Source organism: Carassius gibelio, chromosome B3, assembly GCF_023724105.1.
Source record: "Carassius gibelio isolate Cgi1373 ecotype wild population from Czech Republic chromosome B3, carGib1.2-hapl.c, whole genome shotgun sequence".
NCBI classification, from domain to species: domain Eukaryota; kingdom Metazoa; phylum Chordata; class Actinopteri; order Cypriniformes; family Cyprinidae; genus Carassius; species Carassius gibelio.
In genome coordinates, this window is record NC_068398.1 from 23,758,415 (window position 1) to 23,785,154 (window position 26,740).

The 26,740-nt window shown below is 36.9% G+C and overlaps 1 protein-coding gene across 1 annotated transcript; it reads right to left on the reverse strand.

Moving 5' to 3' along the window:
• Nucleotides 1–1,421: 1,421 nt before the first annotated feature.
• Nucleotides 1,422–25,703, reverse strand: aclya (ATP citrate lyase a). The gene is made up of 28 exons (XM_052551558.1): nucleotides 25,520–25,703; nucleotides 20,513–20,691; nucleotides 19,187–19,309; nucleotides 18,369–18,431; nucleotides 17,446–17,636; nucleotides 15,918–15,997; nucleotides 15,077–15,207; nucleotides 14,167–14,285; nucleotides 12,641–12,777; nucleotides 11,803–11,864; nucleotides 11,565–11,682; nucleotides 11,285–11,439; nucleotides 10,936–11,029; nucleotides 9,502–9,643; nucleotides 9,223–9,391; nucleotides 9,005–9,109; nucleotides 7,293–7,489; nucleotides 7,109–7,190; nucleotides 6,924–7,034; nucleotides 6,675–6,802; nucleotides 6,504–6,597; nucleotides 6,258–6,412; nucleotides 4,266–4,416; nucleotides 4,037–4,180; nucleotides 3,810–3,923; nucleotides 2,820–2,902; nucleotides 2,490–2,566; nucleotides 1,422–2,390 (listed from the first exon to the last, which is right to left on the reverse strand). Exons 2-28 carry the CDS (start codon nucleotides 20,669–20,671, stop codon nucleotides 2,296–2,298), a joined length of 3,279 nt encoding a protein of 1,092 aa, XP_052407518.1. The 5' UTR covers nucleotides 20,672–20,691; nucleotides 25,520–25,703; the 3' UTR covers nucleotides 1,422–2,295.
• Nucleotides 25,704–26,740: the final 1,037 nt, after the last annotated feature.

The following is a 26,740-nucleotide window of genomic DNA, read 5'->3' on the forward strand; positions in this document are numbered from 1 at the left end:
TAAACTTAATTATTTCATTTTATGACTGCTAAATTATAGTCATGTTCGTTTTTCAAAACACATTTAGACACTTTTTGGTGAATTAATAGCAAGAAGTAATGTAACTGAAATTAAAACATTACAGAAGCTTAAATTTATTTGACACCATGGAACGTTTATTTTCTTTCAGTGTTGTCAGTTAAGATGTTCTAGATTAATATTTTTCTGCTCCTCTTTGTATCGCTTCCTGCCTTGTGCCCCCTATAATTTTATTTTTGAGCTAATTTTTTAGAACTGATAATTTAAAAACACATAAATGGCCAAACTATTTTAAATGCGTGAGCCATGAATAATTAATGCATTATAATGATGTAATATTATGTCAAGATGCAGAAAGTGTTTAAATTAGCCCAAATAATGTCAGAAACAAAAACTAAGAGAGAGAGCGATTAAAAAAAAAAAAAAATAATAATAATAATAATATATATATATATATAAAAACTTCTTATTTCGTCTTTGCCACGGACCAAACCTTTACTGCTACTTGATTTCTCAATGGTATGGAATATTGAACAGCAATGCAGATAGGTTTTACTGCAAAAAGATTATTAAAGAATGCATCATGAAACTGTCATATCTGCAGACAGACCGATCCTAATGATATAGTTACGCTGAATAATTTGTTTTGCTTCTGTTGCTCCATGTCTAGTCACAACTAAGTGAGACCTTTAATAGACCTTAGTGATTTTCCACAACGTAAAACTTTCAAGTTTAATCGAGTTTCATCTTTTTATTTTTATCATCAGCTGAAAAATCAAAGAACAATCTCCAGAACTGAACGAGTTGCAGTATTATTCCTCACAGACTATTTTCCTTCCTCTCAAAAAATAAATGCGGCACATCCATGGAAAAGGTCCATCATCAAACAGAAGAGTTTTCAGAAAGTATATCATAATATATATGTGCGGCCGGCACTGACCGTAGTGTGACTGTTTTGAAATCCTCATCTCTCAGTGAATAGTGAAATGTCCTCCATTATTTACCTGTCCATCTCTGCTCAACAACACCTCGAAAGATTCCTCAACCTGCAGCAGTCATTTTATTAGCCCCTAAAGAGTCTAATAGGACTTAACACCACATAATGATGATATTCTTAATTTAAGGCACACTTACAGACGGTCGTAAATTAAGAATGCCATAATTAGGTAGTGTCATCATTTGAAAAGATACCTTTTTTCCTGAGAGTGTACTGTAAGCTACAGTACTTTAATGATAAAATGCATTAGCACACTGCCATCTAGTGAGCAGTTCTTTAAAGATACCAAATGATTGTCACTCTCACACACACACACACACACTCTCTCACACACTCTCTCTCTCTCTCTCACACAATCTGCTTTAAAACAGAGTCCAGTCTAATGGTCATCACAACCGAGAATGAATTGAATTGAAAAGATTTTATTTCTATAATGAATTGTTTTATTTCTAACCAGATAATTTAAGCAAATATCAGACACTGAACTTTGTCATCTGTTCTTCATACAGCTGGACTGGTAGATGGACTGTAAACATTGTGAACTGTATGGCACGCTGCACATTTACAAATAACATTGGTGGCCAAAATACTTGTTTGATCTGTATGCATTAGTTGGTAAATATAGCAACTTTCTTTTTTCCTGCAAATTAGTTGAACTGACATTTAAGACGATTAAGACTTATAAACACAAAGCTATTGCTTGCTGTTATGCGCAGTGGATTATTGCACTGTGTTAACTATAGATGTCACTACTGACAACATACAACTCAAAATAATAATAATAATAAAAAAACAAACATTCACAGCCTAGCTATCAGGGCAGATTAGTTTGAAAATGACATTCTTTAAGTGCTTCTTCAAAAGTTCAGTTTACAGACACGGTTGCTTAAAAAAATGACATGGAGATATTTCCAGCAACCAGGCGTTTTAGTTTCTAATCTAATTTCCCTTTTGTAAGCACACCGACATGACAAGCAGATTTATGTGTTTCGAATATACATGAGATGTTTACTACAGAAATATAGGATGTTTTAGGCTGTTTTCACAGTTTTCAAATGACAATCAATACAGGCATTTAGGTTATTGACAGGTTACAATTACAGTTTATAGCAGAAGAGCAAACCCTCACTTTTACAAAACGATCACAAACACTAAAACAGGGAGAGAAGAACAAGTGTAACACACAAACACTCAGATTTCGAGGAGTGCATATACACACACACATAAAAACCTCTTCTGCTTCCATAGTGGACAGGTTCAGTGAAATCTGGATTCTGTCATTACATGGTCATGTGTTCTGGAAGTACATAAGAAATATCATCCCAAGGATGGCGGTACAAACCCTGCTTCAGCCGCTTCTGGTCCAGATAATGACCTGCATGAAAAGAGAAGCTTGTTTAAATAACATTATTTCATAACAGACACAGTGACAGATATCTCTCTCTCTCTCTCACACACACACACACACACACACCGATGAATCCCATGCTGCGTCCCAACACAAAGATTCCATTCAGTGCTCCAATCTCCACAAACTCATCGGCCTCATCTCTGCACAACAGAAAGAAAGACAAGTGTTTGAGAAATCAGTGTTATTTTTGCTACCATTTACATGAAGTCTCAACTTTGCCAGCGTTTTAGATATTAACTATAGAAAATAATTTCCATTAATTGAAATGAAACTGAAATTAAGTAAAATATAAAAACAATGATATTTATTAATATAAATTATATAATTAATTAAAATAAATAAATATAAGTAATAACAGTATCCTTTACACATCTTTTCTTCAGTTTTACTTACCGAGTAAAGCCGCCACAGTTTCTCAGCAGGTCCACAAATGCCACTCCAATGAAACCATCAACATTCAGGATAAGGTTTGGTTTCTGATAAAGAGAGACATTAAAATATAGTCACCTTTTTTTTTTTTTTTTTTTCAATATTCAATTCTCGCCATTAACAAACCATTAACTACGGCTTTTGCCTCAAAGAAACACCTAATCTTCTGCTTAATAATAGTTAGTAAGGTAGTTGTTGAGTTTAGGTACTGGGAAGGTTAAGGAATGTATTTAAAGGTAATGCAAAATGCTTTATAAGCACTAATAAAACAGCCAGTATGTTAATAATAGACATGCTATTAAGCAAATAGTTAATAGTGAATTTTGGCCCTATACTAAAACGTTACCAAAATTATTAGTTATTTTGGTAACATTTTAGTATAGGGTCCAATTCTCACTTATAACTAGTTGCTTATTAGCATGCCTGTTATTAACATATTGGCTGTTTTATTAGTGCTTATAAAGCACATTTAATGCATGACATCCATAATCCTACCCAATACCCTAAACTTAACAACTATCTTATAAACTAATAATAAGCAGCAAATTAGGATTTAATTGAGGCAAAAGTCATAGTTAATGGTTAGTTAATAGTGAGAATTGGACCTTAAAATAATGTGTGACCATTATTTTTATCTTGCAACAAACAGTGTTTATTTACTACATCAAATTAGGATGATCTAAATGTATTCATTGACACTTATTTATAGCTTTTATATTTATATCTCTCTCACTGTTCTGTTTTTCTTATTTTCCTTTTGAACCTGCAGTCACGTTCACAGTTGTATGGCGAGTTTTCAATGAGGAAATCTATAGTGGTTTCAATAAGTATCAATGCAGTCAGAAATTTGAATGACAGGGAGAAAGATTTCGCAGTGCATGTTTCTCACCGGGTTCAGTTACAATGTTAACACCAGGTGTAAATGCGGTCCAAGACACAGGCAAGTGTTCGTACCTTTGAGGTGGTGATCTTCTCCACCTCCAGAGCGTAGTCCAGCAGCTGAGTGGCAGGGAAGTGCTGTTTCACAAAGTCTTTGAGGATCTGTACCCGCATGTCGGGATTATTGATCTGAAAAAGTGAATTCATCAGTAAACCAGCAGAACAACGTGAGAGAAGCGGTGTGAAATTATAATATTCAACATTTTTGTTTACTTTTGATTTTTGGTGTGTTTTGTACTCACCGATTTCACCCTGTGTCCGATGCCCATAATGAGTTTCCCATCCTTCTTCATTTTGTTGACAAACTCCATAGGCAGCATGCCACTGTCGAACGCCTTGCTGAACTGCTTAGCAGCTGCGTCCAGGGCACCTCCAAAACGGTCCCCCTAAACACAAACAGAGGCAGTGATGAAACCCTGCTCTTCTGCTGCTACACAGACTGTACAGTGGGAAAGTCTGTCGTTTTCTTACGATGGTGAGCAGTCCTGAGGTCAGGCTGGAGATCAGGTCTTTGCCGGCACGCGCACACACTATGGTGTTATGAGCTCCAGAAACAGCAGGGCCATGGTCCGCCGTCACCATTAGACACATCTCGATGAACTGACAGGCATAGCGCGGAAGCCTGAAACACATCAATATAGAGAATGATAAAAGACAGATTAATAATATTTTTATTATTATTTCTTTAATTTGAATTATTACAATTAGTAATATTAATAATAATAAAATTTGTGGTTTAAAATTTTTCATGTAATTAATCACGTGTCGATTAATTGATCTAATTAATCACAAATTACATTTGGCTGTGAAAATACCATCAAAATTAAATTTAAAGCAGTTTTTTTGTTAAATGAGAAAGTATTAAGTAGACATTATAAATAGTAGCTTTAGAAAAAAAAATGTTTTATTTGATTCAACATACAATTTATTACACATAAACGTTTAGGCTACAGTACAACAGCCTAACATAAACTATGGAACATAAAAGCAGATCATTTTTTCCATTCGTGCAATGGAAGTCATTGGTAACCAAAACAGCTTTGTTACCAACAGTCTTCAAAATACCTTCTTTTATGTTGCACAAAAGAAAGCAAGTCATTCAGGTTTATGGGTCATTAATTCATTCGATTCGTTCAGATGGCTGATTCATTCAGGAATGAAGTAAACCGGATGAATAGGTCTTTGAGTCATTGGTTCACACGATTAGTTCAAAATGCGGAGTCAATCAGAAACAAACACCACTGTGTTGTTCAGAGACACGCAACAATTTTGCCATGGCTTTAAAATCAATATTTTTGTTGGCAAAACTGAGCAAACACAGACAATATTTTAATAATTTAATATACATTTTTGTTAAATATTTAAAATAACAATATTATGTCAACAGTCATCTGTATGAAATATAAGACGATCTACAGGTCTGGGGGCGGGGCCAGTGCGCTAAAAGTAAAAATATTTTAAAATCTCCTTTTTTTTTTTATATATAACTAATTAACACGTTAACTTGCCAAGCCCTAATATATATATATATATTATTATCATGTTAACGCATTAATTAATTTATTAACTGCAACAATTATTTTATCGCTCATTAACAAAGTTTTTATTATTATTATTATTATTATTTTGAGTCCGTTGCTCACTGGCTCTGAATACACATACAGACAAACCATGGGTCACAAGAGGGGTGGGATGATGATGAGGAGTCCTGGCTTGGGATGAGCATTTGGGGTAGGCCTCAGACTGCAGCAGTGCTCACATTTACGCTCTCGATCAAATTATAATTTGACACGATAATACATGGTCCTCTTACAATATATTGCTTTACAGATCTATTGTTTTTGCTGCTCAGAACTGTTCACGCAATGCTGTACAATGATCTATATATAACTGAACAGTTATATACAGAGTGATCACTATAATAAAACGAACCAGGCTTTGTGGGTCAAACACACTCGGGCACAGTTAAGATTGCCTAGGGTGAGCAAACTTATTCACCCGTGTCCCGTACCCATGAGTCCCATCAAGTGTTGTCCCGTGCCACACTCTGCTGTGATGGGTCCCGCCATAGTGCAGGTCTCTAATAAGAATGTCTTTTATAATGTTATGATCGAGGCACTGGACTCTGAGCATACAGTAAATTGTTTTTCTATAACTATAAAATATTTTCTATAAAAACGCCCTGGCAGCGGCAAACAGTTTTGGTTTTATATTTAATTTGATTACATTAAGGTTGTAAATTGAGATTTACAAGAAATATTTTAACTGCTACTATGTAAAAGGAACCCTTAAACCCTTAAAGTGTTTGCAAACCAAATGTTGTTGCACTCTTGTTCATATAACAGTACTTTTAAGTGAAAAAGTGGGTGATACGCTAGTTTTGAATTCATTATTGAATTTTTGCATAATGTGATCAATTGCAATATATATTTACTACTACTGCTAAACAACAGTGAAGCGTACCTCCTCTGGAACCAGAGCAGGCCGAGGGTGCCGCCCAGCCCGATCTCAGACTTAAAGACCTCAGTAATGGGCATGCCTGCATAAATGAGCTCCTGTCCTCTCTCATCACAGATACTCGTCATGAAGGACGCCGGTTTACGGATCAGACCCAACTCCTACAGAGAGAGAACAGAAGAGATGATGCCTAACCACCAGACAAGACTCTTGTGAGTATTTGTCTTCAAAACGTATGTAGCTCATACTCACTCGTGCCCAAGAGTAATCCATCGGCACTGTGGGTGGAGGAAGCTCTTTAGCAGGCACAATCACACCATTGGCAACTAGATTATCATACACAGATCTACAGGATACACAAATATGTGGTTACTGATGGCCAGGTTAAGATGTTATATTCACATGTACACAAAGACGACATACTTGATGACATCTCCCAGCTCATCGAAGCTCTTGGGCACAAAGGCTCCTGCTTCTTCCAGAGCTTTGTTCTTAGCCACTGCAGTCTCCGACTCCTGGTTAGCACAAGCTCCAGCGTGGCCAAACTGGACCTGAACACAAAGAGCAGCATACAATTAATTCAGCTATTGGCATTTGAAATAGGTTAAACTCATATTAGTTGCTTGAATAAGTCTTTTAGACACATTATATGCAATGCAACCGCTTGCGCACCTCAGATGAGAACAGGGTGGCGCAGGTTCCTATGCACCAGCAGACCACAGGTTTGGTGATCCTGCCTTCTTTAATACCGTTGCAAATCTTGTATTCTTCATTTCCTCCAATCTATGAGCGAAGAGGAGACCCATGAGTGTAATGTATGTTATAGTGTCTGTAAACGTCACAAATGGCTCACTCACCTCTCCGAGCACGACGATCATTTTGACTCCGGGTGTGTCCTGATACCTCAAAACGTGATCCATGAACACAGAGCCTGGATACCTGCAGGAAGGACACACCCCGCAGGTTTAAACTCACATGCAAATCATTTACAATGCATCAAACCACATGTAGTATTAAAGAGACATTGAGTTGAACACAGACCGGTCTCCTCCGATGGCAACTCCTTCATAAACTCCGTCTGTGGTGCGTGAGATGATGTTATTGAGCTCGTTGGACATTCCTCCGGAGCGGGAGACGTAGGCCACACTGCCCGGCCTGTACAGCTTAGACGCCAGGATGTTATCCAGCATCCCACCTGTATTACCGATCTTGAAACAGCCTGGTTTAATACCGCCGACCTAAAACACATGCACACAACACAGACATAATTAATGACCCGTAATTAATAATAATAATATGAATAATATCAAAATATAAAATGTATAAAATTAAATGTATTTATATACACCAACACACACACACACACACACACACACACACACACACACACATATATATATATAAGCTTTTTATAAAAGCTATTTGTAAAGTTCTGCAGTCTCTGAGGGGTTGAGTAATTTTGATTGCAACTATATATATAACACGCCCCCACATCTCTACGTCACAATGTGGGAAGATTAGCATAACACCACCCAAATGTTCACGCAAAGACAGAAGGCGTTACTTGTGTTCACACTGTTGCTGTTGGTGCAATGTCGTGGAGTCGCTGTGTTTCGTTGTGAAAGCAAAACTACTTTGTTTGGTCTTCCACAAGAGGACACAACTAGAAATCAGTGGTTAAGTTGTATTTACAACACTGTTCCAGAACAGTTCAACTCAAATATTCAGATGTGTACTGCACATTTTATGGAGGATGACGACAATTTCCTGTGAGAGTAGCCTACAATGCCAGTGTCTGTATCTATAAAGTTCCAACTTTGCATGGACAGTCTGGCGCTTCTGACTCACAGTCTGTAAGAAAGTTTACACATTTAAAGAATTTGCCACTGCGTATTCAAACATGAGTTCTGAGCAGTGCTAGTTGTTTGTCGTTTCTCAGATACAGACATGGATTTATGGTTATGACACGTTATGCAACACAACGTGTAAAAAGACAGTATAAGTCATTATAATCAGTAATTATGTCCCCACTGGATGCTACAAATCCTTTGTTTGGGTTTTATTAGTTTTGTCTCATTGCACCGGAACACAGCATCACCGTATGTTAAGGTAATGAGTAACATTTCCGTCACATGCTTGAGGTATTCGGCCAATCACAACGCACTGGACTGATGAGCTTTGTAAAAATCTACACATTTCAGAAGGTGGGTCATAGAGGAGAAACAATAATGTACAGTGTGTGGAAAATAATCAGTTTTTTTAATCTTAAACCGTATAAACACTTCATTACACCAAATACGCAAAATAATGTTCTTTTTAGTAACATCATATGACCCCTCAATCTAAAGTGGCAAATACACACAGGAAATGCTCGTAATACCAAGTTTCAAGCATTGTTCAATTATACATCAAATCTATTTTTAGTTTTATATAACAAGTGCTAATATTTATAATAATAATTTTATATGCACTGTAGAATTAAAAAAAAAATTTAATCGTCCAATGTATATAGAATATAACATCGGACAGATGTAGAATATAACATCATTAGTTATTTAATAATTCATTAATAGATTACTAATATAATATGATATAAGATTATTAATATATGATTAATGTGAATATGGATATTATGTTTATGATATTATATGCGTACACACACACCTACCATTATTCCAAACAATTCACCCTCGAAGCATACACACACAGCTACATGTACAATTACCCAACAGAAAGGCAGTTTAAAGTCATACCGTTGCAGGACCAATGATAGTGACTCCCTTCTCCTCTGAAATCTTGATGATCTTGCGAGTCAAAGCCTCTGGAATCCCCTCAGCGATGATCGCTATAGTGCGGATCTGCATATTTAAAAAAAACACATGAACAGATGGACAATCAGACCACACTGATTTGTAAACATATCAGGAATAGTTCACAGCACGTCTAGAGTGATCTGATGCTGATCTCAGACCTGTGGGTACTGCATGGTCTCTATGGTGCTGTCGTAGGCAGAGCGCAGGGAGGCAAAACTGATCAGCACATCTACTTCTGGATGTTTCTTCATCGCATCAGCCATGTTCTTATAGACTGGCAGCAGAATCTCCTTATGACCCCAGTAAAACTTCTGCTTATGGTCTCCACTGATATAGAATACAATAGCGTGACTCAATTCAACAGTTTCCCCTCCTAGACATCACTCTATAATGACAACTGTCCCATACTGGGGTTTTAAATGCAAGATAAGACTCACGTGAAGGGGTAAACCATGGCTGCTACTGACGGCTCCTGACGAGAGCACACATAATCGAAGTCCAGCATGCCCTGCACTGCACGCGTCTGCATCCCCCACACTATAGACTTGGTGTGGTCACTGAACAGAGTGGTGCTTTTGGCTACACAAATAAAGACAGAAGGACAAAGAGAAAAAAACAAGACATTCAACATTTTAAAGTCAGTCACAGCAGGCTAGGTTTTCTGAATATATTCATGATATCAATGCATTCAGTACAGTGTGATCAACCAAATTTGGCTACACTTTATTTTAGGGTGTCCTCATTACAGTGTGATTATATGTTTGAGTACTGAGTAATACTACGTGTAGAGTTAGGATTAGGGTTACTTGCATGTAATTATGCATAATTTGTTGTTATTATGATAGTAAGTAAATGTATCTTGTGTAACAAGAACACCATAAAATAAAGTGTTGCATCAAATTCTTGCATTTCTTGTTATCAACCAAATGTTATGAGAAAACAGCATTTATGCAGAACAACAGAATATATGCATAATATATGCTTTATAGTATTGAATTATTCTAAACATGGCTGAAAAGCTGAATTCAACAAAGGACGGAGCCTTATAAAGACCTGGGACTTGTCACTGTTGCCATGCAATGTCATATTAATAAAAAGTGGCCCATCCAGTAGAAGTGAGAATCAGAATAAACCCTTTTATTATCTAGGGAAACCCATGACCATATGTTTCCCCAACATGCCCTGGACAGGATTTTTTAATTGCCTATCCACCTTTTTCTTCCTTTAAAAATGGGAGCAGCCATTTATAATTTTTATGGGTCTGGCTTCAGGTCACTTCCACATCCAGCTATTTTTAGCTGTAAATAAAATTTTAATGCATTTATGCATTATTTTAATGCATTGTCTTCACTATAAACAAACTGGTTTGTCGTGCACACAGTTTTACCATTTACTGCATGTTGTTATTCCTCTCATTATTTCCCTATAGCTGCTAATGAACTGAGTCTTGCTTATAGGCTTACTACTTCTGCGTTGCAAAGGTTTTGGCTTTGCATTCCTACTGACATGCTCTCTACAGTCCTCATACCTTTTATGCATGTGCATTTGCATTGCTTTGAGCATTTTCTGTGTATGTCTCATGCCATGATTGGTCGAATATGTACAATGTCTGCTGCACGCTATTGGTCAAACTACAATTCAGTCACCTGCAGCAATTATGAAAAGAGTATGAAAACAGCACCAAAACCCAGACATTTTAGTCAATGTACAAATCCCAAAAAGGACATGTTCAGGAAAAAGATGTCTGGTCAGTCACCCTGTATCGTGTCAATGACACAAGGGCCTGTAGGAGGCGCACCAGCCTACCATAAATCTCTTCCATTACTGTGATTATTGTCTGCTTGCGGGAGTGTGATCCCATTTGTACCAACCTGCAGGAAGTCCAGCACAAGTCTTTTGAGCTGATGAGTTTTCTGCTACAGTTTTGACCTCAGAGAAAGAGGCCGATCTGGAGGAGGCGGGAGTCTGAGAGCGAGAGAGAGAGAGCAGAAGAAATTTTGTTAGTCTTTATACTGACACTTACAGTCTGGTACGAGCAGCACATTAAGATGTGATCTCTAAAAGCAGTGGAGAAAGACTCAACAATAAGAAAGTTCACTTCACTGAAAGCCCTGGATCATCTAATGGCACGCTTGAGGCTCTGAGAGGTTTTTAATGCAAGCCCACTTAAAGTAAGACTCCCACGCACACACACTCAAACACAGACAGACACACACTCACTGTGGTACCACCGCTAGTGTTGAGAAGGAAGTTAGCGGTGTGTGCGGCGACACGAGGCTGTGTGGCGATTGGACGATGACCTAGTGCCATTCCCACAATGGCAGTCATGTGGGTTTCAGTGCCAAAAACATGAATGGGGATACCGGTGGTCTTTCCTGCACACACACACACACACACACACACAAACACACACACACACAAAAAAAGACATGAACATGATATCAAGTCTCAAAGCTTTGAGTTTATTTACAATTACAAATGTGCACATGCACAAACTCACCAACTTCCCCCATCACTCTTAAACCTTCCTGGTAGTTCGGGCCGCCGCGACGAACAAATATAGTGACCTCATGCTCTTTCAGAGGGTTCTGGTAATCTTTGATAGCTCTGACGATACCCTGATAACATACAAAACAGTCAAACAAACACAGAGTGTGTGTTACAAAATACTGACCTGTGCTAATGCAGATAGATGGCACAAGGGCACATGCACGGCATGAGGGACTCCATGATCTAACCTTGAATGTTGCTGCTACGTTAGTGAAGTTGGCAATGCTGCCTCCAATGATCAGGACTTTACCTACACAACAGAAAAGAACAGTGACACATTAGAGACCCCAGATACAATATACATAAAGCAGTGATTCTTCACTTAGGGGCGCTTCTGCCTATTTTAGGTTTTTTTAAATCAAGTTTTCATAATCAAACTTCAACATACAGAATAGTTCAGGTAAGTTTCAGGTAACATTTATCCGGTGCCATGGAATATGATCATGGCCTTGATTAAGCCATCAGTAGATTTTACCAAACAGAGCACATAAAAAATCATCCTACAGTACATTATAGTCATGACATCTTTCACTTCCGGGTTGAAAAAAAGGTTAAGACTTGAGATTGTCAAAAGTTAGCTACCAATCTAGTAACATTGAATAAAAAAAAAAAAAGAAAGATTTCTCTGAATTAAAATTGTTTGGTAATCACAACAGTATTGATGCTAATAAATACTTCTTAATATAATAATAATAATAATAATAATAATAATAATAATAAATATTAGTATTATGAATACTATTGTTGTTTTAATAACAAATACAATACACATTTTTATTTTTAATATTTATTTTAATATGACAAAAAAAAATGTAAATACACATTTTATATAAATTTCTTATATAAGGACAGTGGGACGAACCAGAACAAAAATGAACAACTTTAATTATTTTCCACTAGTATTACGTGATGAAGTGTAAAATATTTTACACATAAATAACAATAAACAAAAAAAAACACTTCAAAATAATTTTATGTGAAAGACTAATAAAAGAAAGTTGGACTTTAAGAGGGTGGTGGACGTACCCTCGGGGTGTTTCTCACGGGTCATGAGGGAGAGGATGGTCTTGGCGTAGTCGTAGGTTTGTTGCTCACTCGGAGCACCTGAATACTCTCCGTAATTGGCCAGCTCATTGACTCCGCCCAGATCACAGATTGTGTCACTACGAGTGAGGGAAAATACAATACTGCATGTTAAAACTATTTGCTCTAAGGATTTCCGTCATAAATATTCCTGACATATTGAAATCCAACATTACAAAATACAGGAAATGGAGCAAATCAATATCATCCAGTAAATCTAGCATCTGTTTTATTTGTTCACGGTTTATTTGTCTGTTTACAGGCATTAAAAAGGAAAGCATTTGGTTTCTTGATCCTCTGCTCAACTCTCAAGATGACAGCCTGTACACATCCTAATTAGTCTCACAACGCTTTCTCTCGCTCCATCTCCTCCCTCCATCAGGGAGAAGGACAGATGCAGCAGTGAAAGATAAACCTCTAGATGACTGTTATCAAGCTTGGATGGGTAATGTCATTAGCTCTCAGCGTCTGGCTCTTACAGGTATCTGCTTCATCTCTCGGTCCACGGAGCACACAAGTTCTGCTCTGTACATCAGCATCTTCCTTCAAACGGTCTCTTACTATGAATACCACATTACAAGTTACTCTTAAGATTTAGGATTTCATCTAGAAGTGAAAATCCAATCTGGAAGACTTTCTTTCTGTGTTTTATGTCTTAGAGTTTTCGTCCAAACAGTCCGAGTCAATGAGGTCCAGTGTTGAAAAACAAACATTTCTCAAAGTATTTTCTGTGTTTTGCAAAAGAAATAAAGTGCTACAGATTTGGAATGACTTGGTGGTGTATAAATAACTGAATCTTTCATTTGTGGATTAAATATCCCTGTAAATTTAGATTTACAACAAAAATTAACATAACCCCATGATTTACTCACCTATATGTGACTTTCTTCTTTCAGACAAATGCAATCAGAGTTACATAAAAAAATATCCTGGTTCTTCCAAGCTTTATAATGGTAGTGAAGGGGTGCAGAGATTTTGAAGCCCAAAAAAGTACATTCATCCATCATAAAAAGTGCTCCACTAGTCCGCTAGTGACGGATGTGAAAGTGCAGATGAGAGAGCAAAACACAACACCAGTGACAAATTAAAAGCACAAAAAAAGGATATGTAAAGAAGAATGTCAGAGGATTTCAATACAAGCCAAGAGGAGACTTTTAACCTCTAACTTTGCTTCTGGAGCCGTGTGGAGCACTTTTTTACGATAGATGGATACATTTTTTTGGCCTTCAAAATCTTAAACCCCATTCATTGCCATTCTAAAGCTTGGAAGAGCCTGGGCATTTTTTTTTTTATATATCTCTGATGTATTTGTCTGAAAGAAGAAAGTTATCTATACCTAGGATGACTTGAGGGGGAGTAAATCATGGGGTAATTTTCATTTCTGGGCAACCTATCCCTTTAAGCAGTTAACACAGAGTTAGCATTCATACATCATATGTAAGCTAGTCTAACTGGTGAGTGACAGGTACCTGTAGACAACAGAAGCTCCGCCCCCTGCCACCATGGTCCAGATCCGTCCGCGAGGGTTCAGGAGAGTCAGCTTGAGGCTGGCGCCACTCTTAGCGTCTAGATCCGCTATGTACGCCTCCTACAGGAGTGTTAGGAAAAGGTTTGTGTACTTACTATACCTCACATCAGTGGCTAAAGAAGACAAAATCTGCGGTTTAATTGTCTAAATAAATATTTAGTTTATCTATTAGTAAAAGGCATAACACGAGGAATATAATTCATATAAACGAAGCAGAAACTTAGTTTCTGATGTGCATCATAAAATGTCTTGTGGACTGTGTGTTGACCAAATATTTAATGAAGCCAAAACTCTTCCCTGTCCAACCCATATGGACCAACAACCAATTACAGCAGCACATCTGACAGAAGGCAAAAGAGTGTACTATAGGTTATTTATTAATACACCAACTCTGATTTTATTCCAGTCTGTTATAACCGCTAGTGTCTCTGTGCGTGTGAGAGACCAATTAAACCAGTCTTCTGTCATTTAATCACCGCCTAAAAACAAACTGCCAACAATGACGCAGCGCAGAAGACACGTCACTCTCTCTCTCTCTGCACGTCTCATCGCTGTATAGTAGTCTGTGTTTGGTGAATGAATGATTTATAAAAGACTACCTCTAATTAATTATTCAATCATATTTTTATAGAAGTAAGCAAACGCAGCAGAAACAGAACCACAAGTGTCCTCTAATGAATCAACAACACTGATAAAGTTTTGATAAAGGCAGGGAGTTCCTTCCTGTTCCTTGTTGGGCTTACTGATTAACTCATGCAAGTTAATACTTCGATAGCATATGTCACTGTATCACTGAAAACGTACGATATTATACAACAGAGTACACATCTGCATGTGATTTTGATTGTTACCTCAGGATAGGCCTCTCTGCCGAAGGGAGGGGGAAACTCCACATCACCCCACTTGGCTTTACACAAGTAATCGGCTGTGGCATCGATTTTAGCAGCCATGTCCAGCACATACACGCCATCCTTCGTGACCACTGACAGAGAGAGAAAGAGCGTTTGTTCAACAGTTTCAACATCAACTTTGCTTTTTTTTTCTGCTTCAGGCAATAATGTAATGTACATTCCCACTGAATCATTTATTTAAACCTTGGCACAAAGTATATTATTCTTGAGTCATGCATTTCACTTGATGACTATGCGATTATGTTTTTTTTATTTAAGTGAAATACTATGAGAAATCATGCAGACAGAGTGTATTTTCCAACAGACTGAGAACATGTAAAATAATAAAAATGTGATTTATATAGACAAAAACAAACAGGAACATCAAAGCAAGTTAGAAAGAGTAACAGATGTCGTAGGGCACACAGGGATTATTAATTAGTGCTCTTTGAAACCTCTCCAGTCACCATCAAACAGCATCCATGTTAATTAATTAGCCTTCGTTTTCTCAAATTAAACCTTTCCTCAAAACATTCTATGATTTTATTTTGACACCGACTTTGGGCGGAGTTCAGCTTTCAGTTATGAAGGAAAATAAGCAAATAGTGTCAAAATAAGATTTGTTCTGCCATCTAAATGTAATGAGCAACCTTGTAAAGAACCGGAAGTGGTTTGTCTTTGGTGTCTAAGAGTGAATCAGCAGTGCCAAGACACGGGGAAGAACTGAATCAGAAGTGCACAGTTGACGTCATCTATAACACCCCTCAGCCGGGGTGGGATGGGACCATTTTCTGTGACTTACCAAGAGGATTGATCTCCAAGTACGTAAAGTACAAGTCTTCGTACAGGTTAAACAAGCCCATCAGGAAACTAGTCAACATCCTGCAGAAACAAACATCTCTATGTAATATTCCATTAACAGAATATTAGTGTTACATTACATATCATGAATGTGATAAACTGACACAAATTAAGTAGTTTAGTTAGTTTCATCTCATCCCTGACTTCACACAAAGTAAATATGTGGACTTGTACATGACAGTTTAATGAGTGTTTGACATAAGACTTTTAAATGTTTTGGAAAGTCTTTATGTTCAAATAGGGCTGCATTTCTTGTTTATATCAAAAGCAAAGTGAAATAGAAATCTTTTGTAACATCACTGATGTTCCATGCCAAAACTATTAAAAAACATGAATATATATATATAAAAAAAAAAAGATTATTTTTTTTTATTTTTTTTTCAGTACTGCCTGTCCTGATGCTTCTGTAATATTGTACAGAAATCAAACTAGAAACAGACGGACTGTGAACTGGTTACTGGTGTGAGCCGGAGCAGCTGCTGTTCGAGGTAACGAGGGAAAACTGAGGGAGGCGTGAGGGAGGAGAAAATGAGACCATCATCCGTCATCCACCACATAAAATAATAAACTGTGACGGTCCATAGTCCGGAGAACACAAACTACAGACAAGACACGACAGGGAGACTGAATCACTGGAGGAAGAGGGAGAACTCGTGGCAGGACAGTAAATCAGAAAATACACTCGCTGAAAGATGACAAAAGGAGATCGAGGAAGGGAAAACATATATTTATGCCACAATATTTGTGAGAGGGGGTTGCATGTTGTTTTTCAAGATGTAATCTTCATAAAAACACTGTGTGTGTGTCTGACTGAGAATAAGAGTGAGAGAGGAAGAATAAAAGAGATGGATGAATAGAAATATAGAAATAGAGGTGTGTAAATGCAGTCAATGTCAGCCGAGATGGAGAGACCAGCCAGAACGAGATGTCAGTGTACGTGTGCCATCAAGGACACAGATGGGGTTTATAGATGTGAACTGAGTAATACTGGGGATGGGAGGAGACGGGGAACGGGGAAAGATTTCGTTTGTGTGATGGATCAAAGTGCCCTCAACACAGCACAGCTGAGAGCACCTGGTTTACTTGTTTGTCCTCTCTTCCTCTCCATCAGGCTCATTATTTTGTTCACTGTTATCTTGTCCTGATATGAAGGAAGACCAAGAACTGCCTGCAGCACCTCATGTACGGGGATGCAGAAGTGACCCTCAAGGGGGGGCATTCAAATTATGGCTATATTTCCCCTAGAGTGGTCATTATATGGAAGGAAGCTGAATCAGCATAGAACATAAAAAAAGGGTTTCTAAACAGATTTTAATTCTCGATTCTGAAGAACAACTGACAGAAAATACATTTGCAGACCAGCATAAGAAAGAAGTGCAAACACCTCAGCACAACACAAAAAAAGGCTTAATAAACTAAACAAAAAACTACAGAGTGTAATATTGATTTGTTTAGCTTGTCTGACTCACTCTTTCTTATCTGCAGGGGCGTGTGTGAGGAGCTGACTCTTGACTGTGTCTGCACTGATCTTCTCATCCACTCCCAGCAGGAGTTTGAGGGCTTTAGAGTCCACGTCTCCTACATCCACACCTCCCTCGTGATGGAAGAGCATGTAATCTCCTTCACGTGTGGCGTAGATACAGACGTAAAACTCCTCCTCCTGAGGGAAAGTCACAGTTCAGCGATCTTACCGCTCACTTCCTCATTTCTGCTCCAGCAATGTCTCGGATAGTAATCCATTAACATACATTTATCATAAACATTTTACAACCAAGGAAATAATACAACCTCTACCATAAAAAAATACATTATCAACAAAATTGTTAAGAGTAATAATAGCTGTAGAATTATTATTATTATTAATTTATTTAACAATAATTCTGCATCTAACAATTTTTATAACACTATATTACTCATTTATTGGAACAATTTATTAATAATAGCAGTAGTAGTAATAATAATTTTATATTAATTTATTTAAAATAAAAATCTGCATCTAACAAATTAAATATACTATATTATTTGACTAATTTATTGGTTATAAAATAATAATAATAATAATAATAATAATAATAATAACAATAATAATAACTGTATAATAATTATTATTATTAATTTAACAATAATTATACATATATTATTGATTTAATTATATTTTACATATATTATTTTACTCATTTGTTATTATTTTCATAATTAATAATTCGAACTAGAAAAATAATGAAAAAATAAAATACATGTTATATGCACAATTAATTGCAGCTTTTAATATTAATAATAATAATAATTCTAGTAATTCTGCAGCTTTTATTATTATTATTATTATTATTATTATTATTATAAACCATTTTATTCATGTACACAGTAGATTATATTTATTGGACGGGCTCACCTGTTTGTGGGCTACAAAAGGCTCAATCAGGAAGTTTTTGAGGATGCCTTTAGCGTTCCCCACCTGAGAGACAGAGAGATGTTCATTGTTAAAAATTATATTTGTATAAGGCTATCCATAAGGGTTAAACGTTAGAAATTGCCTTTGGTCTGAATCTAAAAGCTTCTCCTAATGAAAAACACAATGAAAAATGAATTATGTAAGAGGCAGAAGAGAAAAAGGCCAGAGATGGAAAGGAGGAGGTAGAGAAGTGTTCATACAGTCTACAGGCTTGTGTTAAGCACCAGTGACTGGACCTCAGGGTTCAGGGACTCGCTGAGAAAACTGAACCATTTGACAACACACACACACACACACACACACACACCAATCACATTTGTGCGGCAGTCAAAACAGCAGGCTAAAAGGCCAGTTGATATAAATCAGCTAGAAAGGAAGAGGAAGGCTAGGTGACATTTCAAAGAGAGAGAGTGTGTGTAAAATAAAGAAATGAGAAGGTGGGAAAACAATGTGACACTCCCTTGAAAGAGGTAGAATGCACAGAAACTATGGCCAGTCTAGAAGACGAAAGACAGAGAGAGACCTTGCAGAAATAACCTACAAAGAATATGTGCAGCATAGACCAACAAAACACAAAAATATTATAAGAAGAAAAAAGTAATGCCTGTCTTATTCTCAGCAGTATGTTTCTGGGGCATGACATTTAATATATCGGGCTACATAAACTGCAAACATGCAGAACAGATAATGTGGACACAGCAAATGCAATTTACACCCTTCCAAAGGGATAATGCCAATGAAACAAAAGCTACCGTTACCATTGTCTCCTTCATAAGGCGGGCTTTGAGCCATTCTTTCACCCCGTCCAGATCCAGGTTCACACCCACCAGTCCCAGCTTTCCTCTGCGCTTGATCAGCTGATCCGGCTTAACCACCAACCGCTGGACAGAAACATGGAAAACACAGAAACTATCATATCGATTCTAATTAATGACGTGAAGCTTCGTACTATTGCAAAAACAACAACGAATTAAAAATAACGAGAATTTAAGAAGTGTTGCCAAGAACCAAGGTTGAAATGTCGGTTTCAAACAAGTCTGTGAGATCTGGAACGGTCTGAATGTTCGCATTCAACTTTTCTTTGTTTTAAAATGTTAAAAATCCTCAAAAGGTTTAAATGAACGTGGTCTCAGGCTCTTGGAGTCCACCTGCGTGTTAATTAAACTGAACTTCTAGATTCATTTTTAGAAACACAAACAGAGGGCTGGAGGACGATCAAAAGTCATGTCATGATTTCCTAATGAAGCCGGTCTCAGTCACTGACTTAAGATAAAGGAGAGGGACAGAGAGACATGAGTCATATCTAATATCATTATACCCTCTGGCTCCTCCATAAAGGTGATTAAGTGCTTTTTCAGCAGGAACTGTCACTGTACGGTCATTAGAGACATTCTGCTGCGCTCACTTTAGCTCTCTTAATTGATGTGCTAGTCAAGCAGCATACTAACGAACGCGATCCTCTCCCTCCAACATCCTCACGTCCTCTCTGTACCACTTCTTTCACTCATTTACCCCTCAGCGGAGTTGATCTTATGAATCTAACTGGTTGAAACCGCTGGTAAGAGTAAAATAATGCTTTTATTGGATTATTCACCAATCATTTAGAGAAACTATTCTGCTAATAATGACAATCATGGTCACAAACTCAATTTAAAACCTATGCATACAGTACACTGTATTTGTATTCATGTACTGCAATTAAAAAGTACATTTGTTACTGATTGTTTATATTTTAGGAACTATTTTATAAATATGATTAAATGTAACTGTTTTTGAAGAATATTTTTTTTAGGAAAATTCATAATATACAGAATATATAAAAAGTTTTTAACATGTAATAAAAAATATACATAATAAATCATTAAAAAAATACATTAATATTCCACGTGAAGATTCAAAGACTAATGATAAACCAAATGATACTAATGTCCACGTTGCAACAGAGTTTTATAACGGTGTGGGAGATTAATTCCACCTGCACTATTCTTTCATTACTGGCCTCACTGGCACAAGTCATCTTTGGTCACGGTGTTGCATCACTAGGCAGGTGAAGTTTCACCTCAAGCCCAGATCGGTCGTCTTACCTCTGTCAGTAGCCAGGGGTGATCCTGAACCAGTCGCTCCCAGTCGGTTTCTGCCGTCACGTTAGCATAACGAAAGCGGTTCTGTACAGCGGCTGTAGTGCAAATGTGTTTGTAAAGAAGTTCTTTCCCCGTCTGCTCCGAGATGGCTTTGGCTGACATGGTGCTCGAGGACTAAAGCACTGCAGAGAAAGACACACAGCAACTCATTAAACATCAGTCAGTCGCTTGAGAGCCATAAATGAACCGCACCTCTTACAAACTTACAACGCCTCAGATCAGTGCATTAAATAAAAAAAGTTAAGACTAAATAAATAAGGCTATATAAAATACATACATATATACATCAAATAAATTAAATAATACTTCTTTTGTGACACATTTTGTTATCATGGTTCAAAAGGCCATCTATTAGATAGATTAACAAGTTACTGACCTTTGCACCACAAATAAAATTTATACAAGTGTATCAAGTTTTTAGTATCTATTTAATGTATGAAACATAAAATAAATTCAAGAAGCCAAGTTACTTCGTCCATTCTGCATTACCCAGGAAACTGACACTAACACCTCTGCTAAACATCTCAGTGCTTACATCTCAATAGAAGACACAGACACAAATATTTAGTAGAAACTACTATTTTCCATGCATTTTCTATATATTACATTTTTCTTTGTTTATCCGCTGGTCTCTCTCTCGATCTCTTTACCTTTCCCTAAATCAGGAAAGGCAGCTAAAAATAGGCTTGATGTTCACCCTGAATTGATTAGCCCTGGACCTCGTGCTGTGTTCGAGAGCAACATCCAATTACAGTCTGACTGACATGATAGAAGGACAATCAGGTACATCATGAACATCTTGAACCGAAAGAAAACCCATCCAGACAGAGAGTACAGTTTGAGGTACAGACACCTATATAACATGAGGTACAGGCCTTTATGACCAGTTTCACCAAATCTTAGTAAACCAATGGGAGCTTGAAGTTATTATTTCCATTCTCTCCATCAACAGTGACTCAGTGGAAAGCTCTCATACATGAGTGCATTTGTGACTGGCTGAGGTCGCGTTCAGATGACATCAGCGCCGCCTGTCTGAACCCTGGTGGGACGTGCAGAGGAACGAGAGTGCCAAGCTGTCAGTCGGGTTAACATAGGCTGTCTTTGTTTAAGAAAAGACCAGATAAACCAGTCGGCAGAGAAAGACAAGAACCAACCGTCTCAATCGGTATTCAACACCAAACTGTGTGTAGGCTGAAACCACACACACACACACACACACACACACACACACACACACACACACACACACAACACGAAGAACCAAAGATACAAACCACGAATACACTTCCATTCAAAAGATTCATTTTGTTATTGTTGTTGTCAGAAATAAATTACTACTTTTATTTAACAAGATCACTTTCAATAAATCAAAAATAATAATGATGTACATTTCAAATAAATGTTCTATTCATCAAAGAATCCTTACAAAAACTGGTCAGTTTTTCCACAACAATATTAAGCTGCACAACTGTTTTCAACATTGATAGTAATCAGAAATGCTTCTTTAGCAGCAAATCAGCATATTAGAAGAATTTCTGAAGTAATTTATTTTTTAACAAATGAAAAAATGTAAACAAAAATAAAACTCTAAAGATTCATTCATTAATTCAATAATTGTTCAAGCTCTTGTTCTGTCCAGGCTGGACTAATGTAATGCCCTCTTGGCAGGTCTTCCAGCCAGTTCTATCAAACCTTTACAATTAATCCAGAACGTGGCAGCAAGATTAATTTTAATGAGCCAAAAAGAATACACGTCACACCTCTGTTTATCAATTTGCACTGGCTTCCAATAGCTGCTCGCATAAAATTCAAAGCATTGATGTTTGCCTACAAAACCACCACTGGCTCTGCACCCGTTTACCTAAATGTATTACTTCAGACTTATGTGTCCTCTAGAAGCTTGCATTGTGCAAGTGAACGTCGCTTGATTGTGCCATCCCAAAGAAGCACAAAGTCACTTTTACGGACTTTTAAATTAAATGTTCCCTCCTGGTGGAATGACCCTTTATTTGACCCTCTAACTTTAGCACTCACTATTCTAATTCTATTCTTAAAAAAAATATAATAAAAAAAAAATTATATATATATAATTTTTTATATAGACCTCTAACACTATCTTGCTCTATTCTTTTTCTATTCTATCTGCCTTTTTTTATTTATTATATTATTTAAAAACCCTTGCTACATGTACTGTGTTTTATCTAACTGAGACTTGCACTTGTATATCATTGCTCTTTTTGTTGTTTTAGATTGCTTCCACTGTCCTCATTTGGAAGTCACTTCAGATAAAAGCATCTGCTAAATGACTAAATGTAAATGTAACAATAGCTATATTTTCATGGCAAGTTGATTAAACTATTTAAAAAAAACAACAACATTACAATAACATTTTTGCTAAAAATACCAATTTTTTTTTTTTCAGTTTTCCATTTTAAAAACATCTATATAACTATTAAACATTAAAATCACTGCCTTCAACAAACATCCCAAAAAAGGCCTGAGAAATGTTTATTGATTTGTGGATAAAATTACTAAGTAATACAAATTAAGAATGCCATTTAATCTTCCTTATGCACCTTGTTTTTCACTGGTCCTCTTTTGCAATGGGTATGAAAGAGGATGCATTTGGCGAGGAGAACAGAGTGTTCAGTTACTGTAGAAGACAGTCCAGTCCTTGACCCGGCAATCAACTAATGAAGAGGGAGGAGCGCTCCACCCCCAGCGCCCTCCCTGCACATCACCCACCCAACTCACTAGAGTACTCTTAATGCTCAGACTGAAAAGAAAGCGTCGCATTCAAAGACTTCTGTATTTAGCATTGTTCTGATAACGAGACACACACACAAACACACACAAGGTCTCACTCACACATGGCTGTATCAGATTTGACATCCAGCATCACTGCAATCATCGGCCAGCAGAAAGTGATGAGTCATCATCGCACTGGCCATATTGGACTCACAGACCAGTGATGTAAAATAAGTTCAGCAAAATAAAATGCCACAGAAAACCAAGACAGGTTGTGAAATTGACCAGAAAAAAAAAAAAATTGGTTACATAGTTGGTCTTTAAAATGCTTTTATACACTGTAAAAACTATTTTCAAAGTAAATTAAAAATAAAGAAGTGTGTATTTTGGAGTATGTATTGCAAGAAACTACAATTCCAGTCTTTCTACTTCTAAATGTCATGTTTAATTCAAGGTGTTATTTGCCAGTTATTTGTAATTATTCGTGTGAAATTTACCAATTTCTAGGTGAAAACTGTTTGCACACTAATTGTTTTTAACACCTTGAGGTCTACTGCTTCACATCTCTTACAAAATTTCCTACTGTGACCACTGCATGAAGAAAAATACCATACAGAAACATTGTTTCAACATTTTAATAAAAAACTTACAACTAGAATTCTGACAGCTTTCACTGACTCACCAAGATACCATATTAACTTATCACTGTTTTGGGATAGTAACAATAACTATTGAGTATTGACAGAAACAAAGGTTATAATGGTTCATTTTTGTAAGATGAATAAGCAAAAGAAAAACTACCAGTGTATCTCTAGATTCAGTGGATAGTCTCAATTACAGCAATGGATGTGTCATATACTTTGCTATATGACTGACAGTGCTGCACAGTGTTTTATTAGTATTGATCGTAGTGCACACAGAATGACAAGTGCCCTGATCTGACCCCATTCACAGTGGTACGGTGAGAGTAATACTGCTGTACTTTTCAGCTGCATGCACACACACACACGCTCATTCTGCAGTGCACAGCTGGTTAAGGACTTGTGCGTGACACAAGTAGTGATGCAAACTGATTTATAACTGCGTTTCGCTCGCTCACAAACCATCAGTGGTATCATTCATCACATTGGAAGGATGTGAGGAGGTGCAGGGGGTTTCACAGTAAAGATATTGATCTTATCACACTCCTAACCCAACACATTTATCTGATTCAAGGGTGTATTAGACCGGTTACATTTGAATAACGCTAAAGACCAATTTGCAGTGTTTATGACAGGCGTTATTAAATCCTCACTGATCTCTAATGCATGGACGGATCTTCATTATTTAAGCTCAAGCTTATATAATACTTCATCCAAAATATGACTGACTTTCAGTGTCACTAGTAATTATTTACAAAACAAAAATTTGAATCCCTTTGCGATTAGTCAGTATAACAATGGAAAAGTTAATAGGTACGACTGGGATAGTGACTTGTAGCAAGAGAATAAGTACAAGTGATTAGTCACAATACACAGTACACTGGTGACTAATTGAATCACTCACTAATGAAAATACTAGCAGTGTGCAAGTGCCACATTTAATTTATAGAAACTTGTAAAAGCAAACAAATAATAATAATATTATATATATATATATATATATATATATATATATATATATATATATATATATATATATATATATACATACATACATAGGTCACAATTTAATTACATACTAATAAATTAAAATACAATATTAGTCAAATAAAATAAAATACTAGAAAGTTAAGGAATATGCTTAAAAGGCCTGCATTCATGACAAACATCTCGTCTCCAGCCTGGATTGTAATTCACTAAATGGGAAATGAGCTGAATTCAGTTCATTAGTTTTAGTGCTTCATCTGTGTTTTGTTTCGTTTTGAAGAACATAACAAGCACCTCACACTTCCGTGTACGTATCATTCATTTAAATCACAGGTAAAGACCAGCAGAACCGGTCTCTGTACTGGTCTGTCATTCACGATCAAAATTACAACAAAGGTGTGCTAGAGCTCCTCAACGTGATCTATACAGTCAGTGTTTTGAACAAAAAGAGCTGCGTCACTGTACGTTTTGTATTCTCTGTTGCTTATATTTCGTTGTGCTTGCAAATGAGAGACTGTTTTCAGTATCCACTGTTTGTATTATTAGTGCGCTAGTAAGGTTTTGAGCCACTTACCGGTCTATGTACTCTTAACGACAGCAGGTTTTGTCCTTTCAGGGAGTTCCTAGTGCACTGAGTCTGTCTGAGAGAGTTGACAGGCGAGATGTGGTTGCAGGAGACACTTTTTCTTCCAAACAGACAGCGTGGCTGCTCCCTTCCTCACTCTGAGCTCAGCCTTTCCTGTTTTCTCTACGCAGACATCTGACGATGGCCTTGGCTGATCTCTTCTGTCTCTGATTGGCTCTCGCCATCCGCTGTGATGCGAGGCCACGCCCACTCAAGCAGTGCACGATTCATCGGACCAGGCTTTCTGCCTCAGCCGGCCAATCAGGCTGCGTCATCGGGCGTTGAGCAACGCGCCTCAAATGAACCCCATTCAGGACTGAAAATGACCCAAATGTGCAATGTGGACTGAGTTTTGGAAGTGGCGATTTCTAAAATTAACTGTCACAATCAGTTGTGACCCTGGACCACAAAACCAGTAGTAAATGTCATCTTCTCAAAATTGAGATTTATACATCATCTGAAAGCTGCATTGATGTGTGTATATTTGTTAGGCTAGGACAGTATTTGGAGAGATAAAACTATTTGAAAATCTGGATTATGAGGGTGCATAATATTTAAATCTTTAAAACTGACCAAATTATGTCCTCAGCAATGCATATTATTCATCAAAAATAAGGTTTTGATATATTAACAATAGGGAATTTACAAAATTCTTCATAGTACATGATCTTCACTTAATTTCCTAATGATTTTATGGCATAAAAGAAAAATCGATAGTTTTTACCCATACAATGTATTTCTGGTTATTGCTGCAAATATACCTGTGCTACTTATGACTGGTTTTGTGGTCCAGGTTCAAATTTCTATTTTGCCAGACAAGTAAACAATCATTGCTAGAAATTGCACCATACTCTTAGCCCATACTGCATGCACAGTCTGGTCACATATGAAAGTCGTGATGTAATATTTAGAGCATTTAATACATAATCACTTGACTAGGTCTTAGCAACAATAGTGACACTTTGAATATTACTGAACAAAACAACAACCATTATTTTTTACAAAATATAATATATTAATTTGCTCAATATATACAAATCCAGCAAAGGCTTTCTCAAAGTAAGGCTCCCCAGGAAGTACATTCCTTTCTTTTGCACAAGAGTCATTGAATTAACTTCATATCTAATGCATCACGTCAGATAAAATCAAAGCTTTTTCAGGTGAATTAAT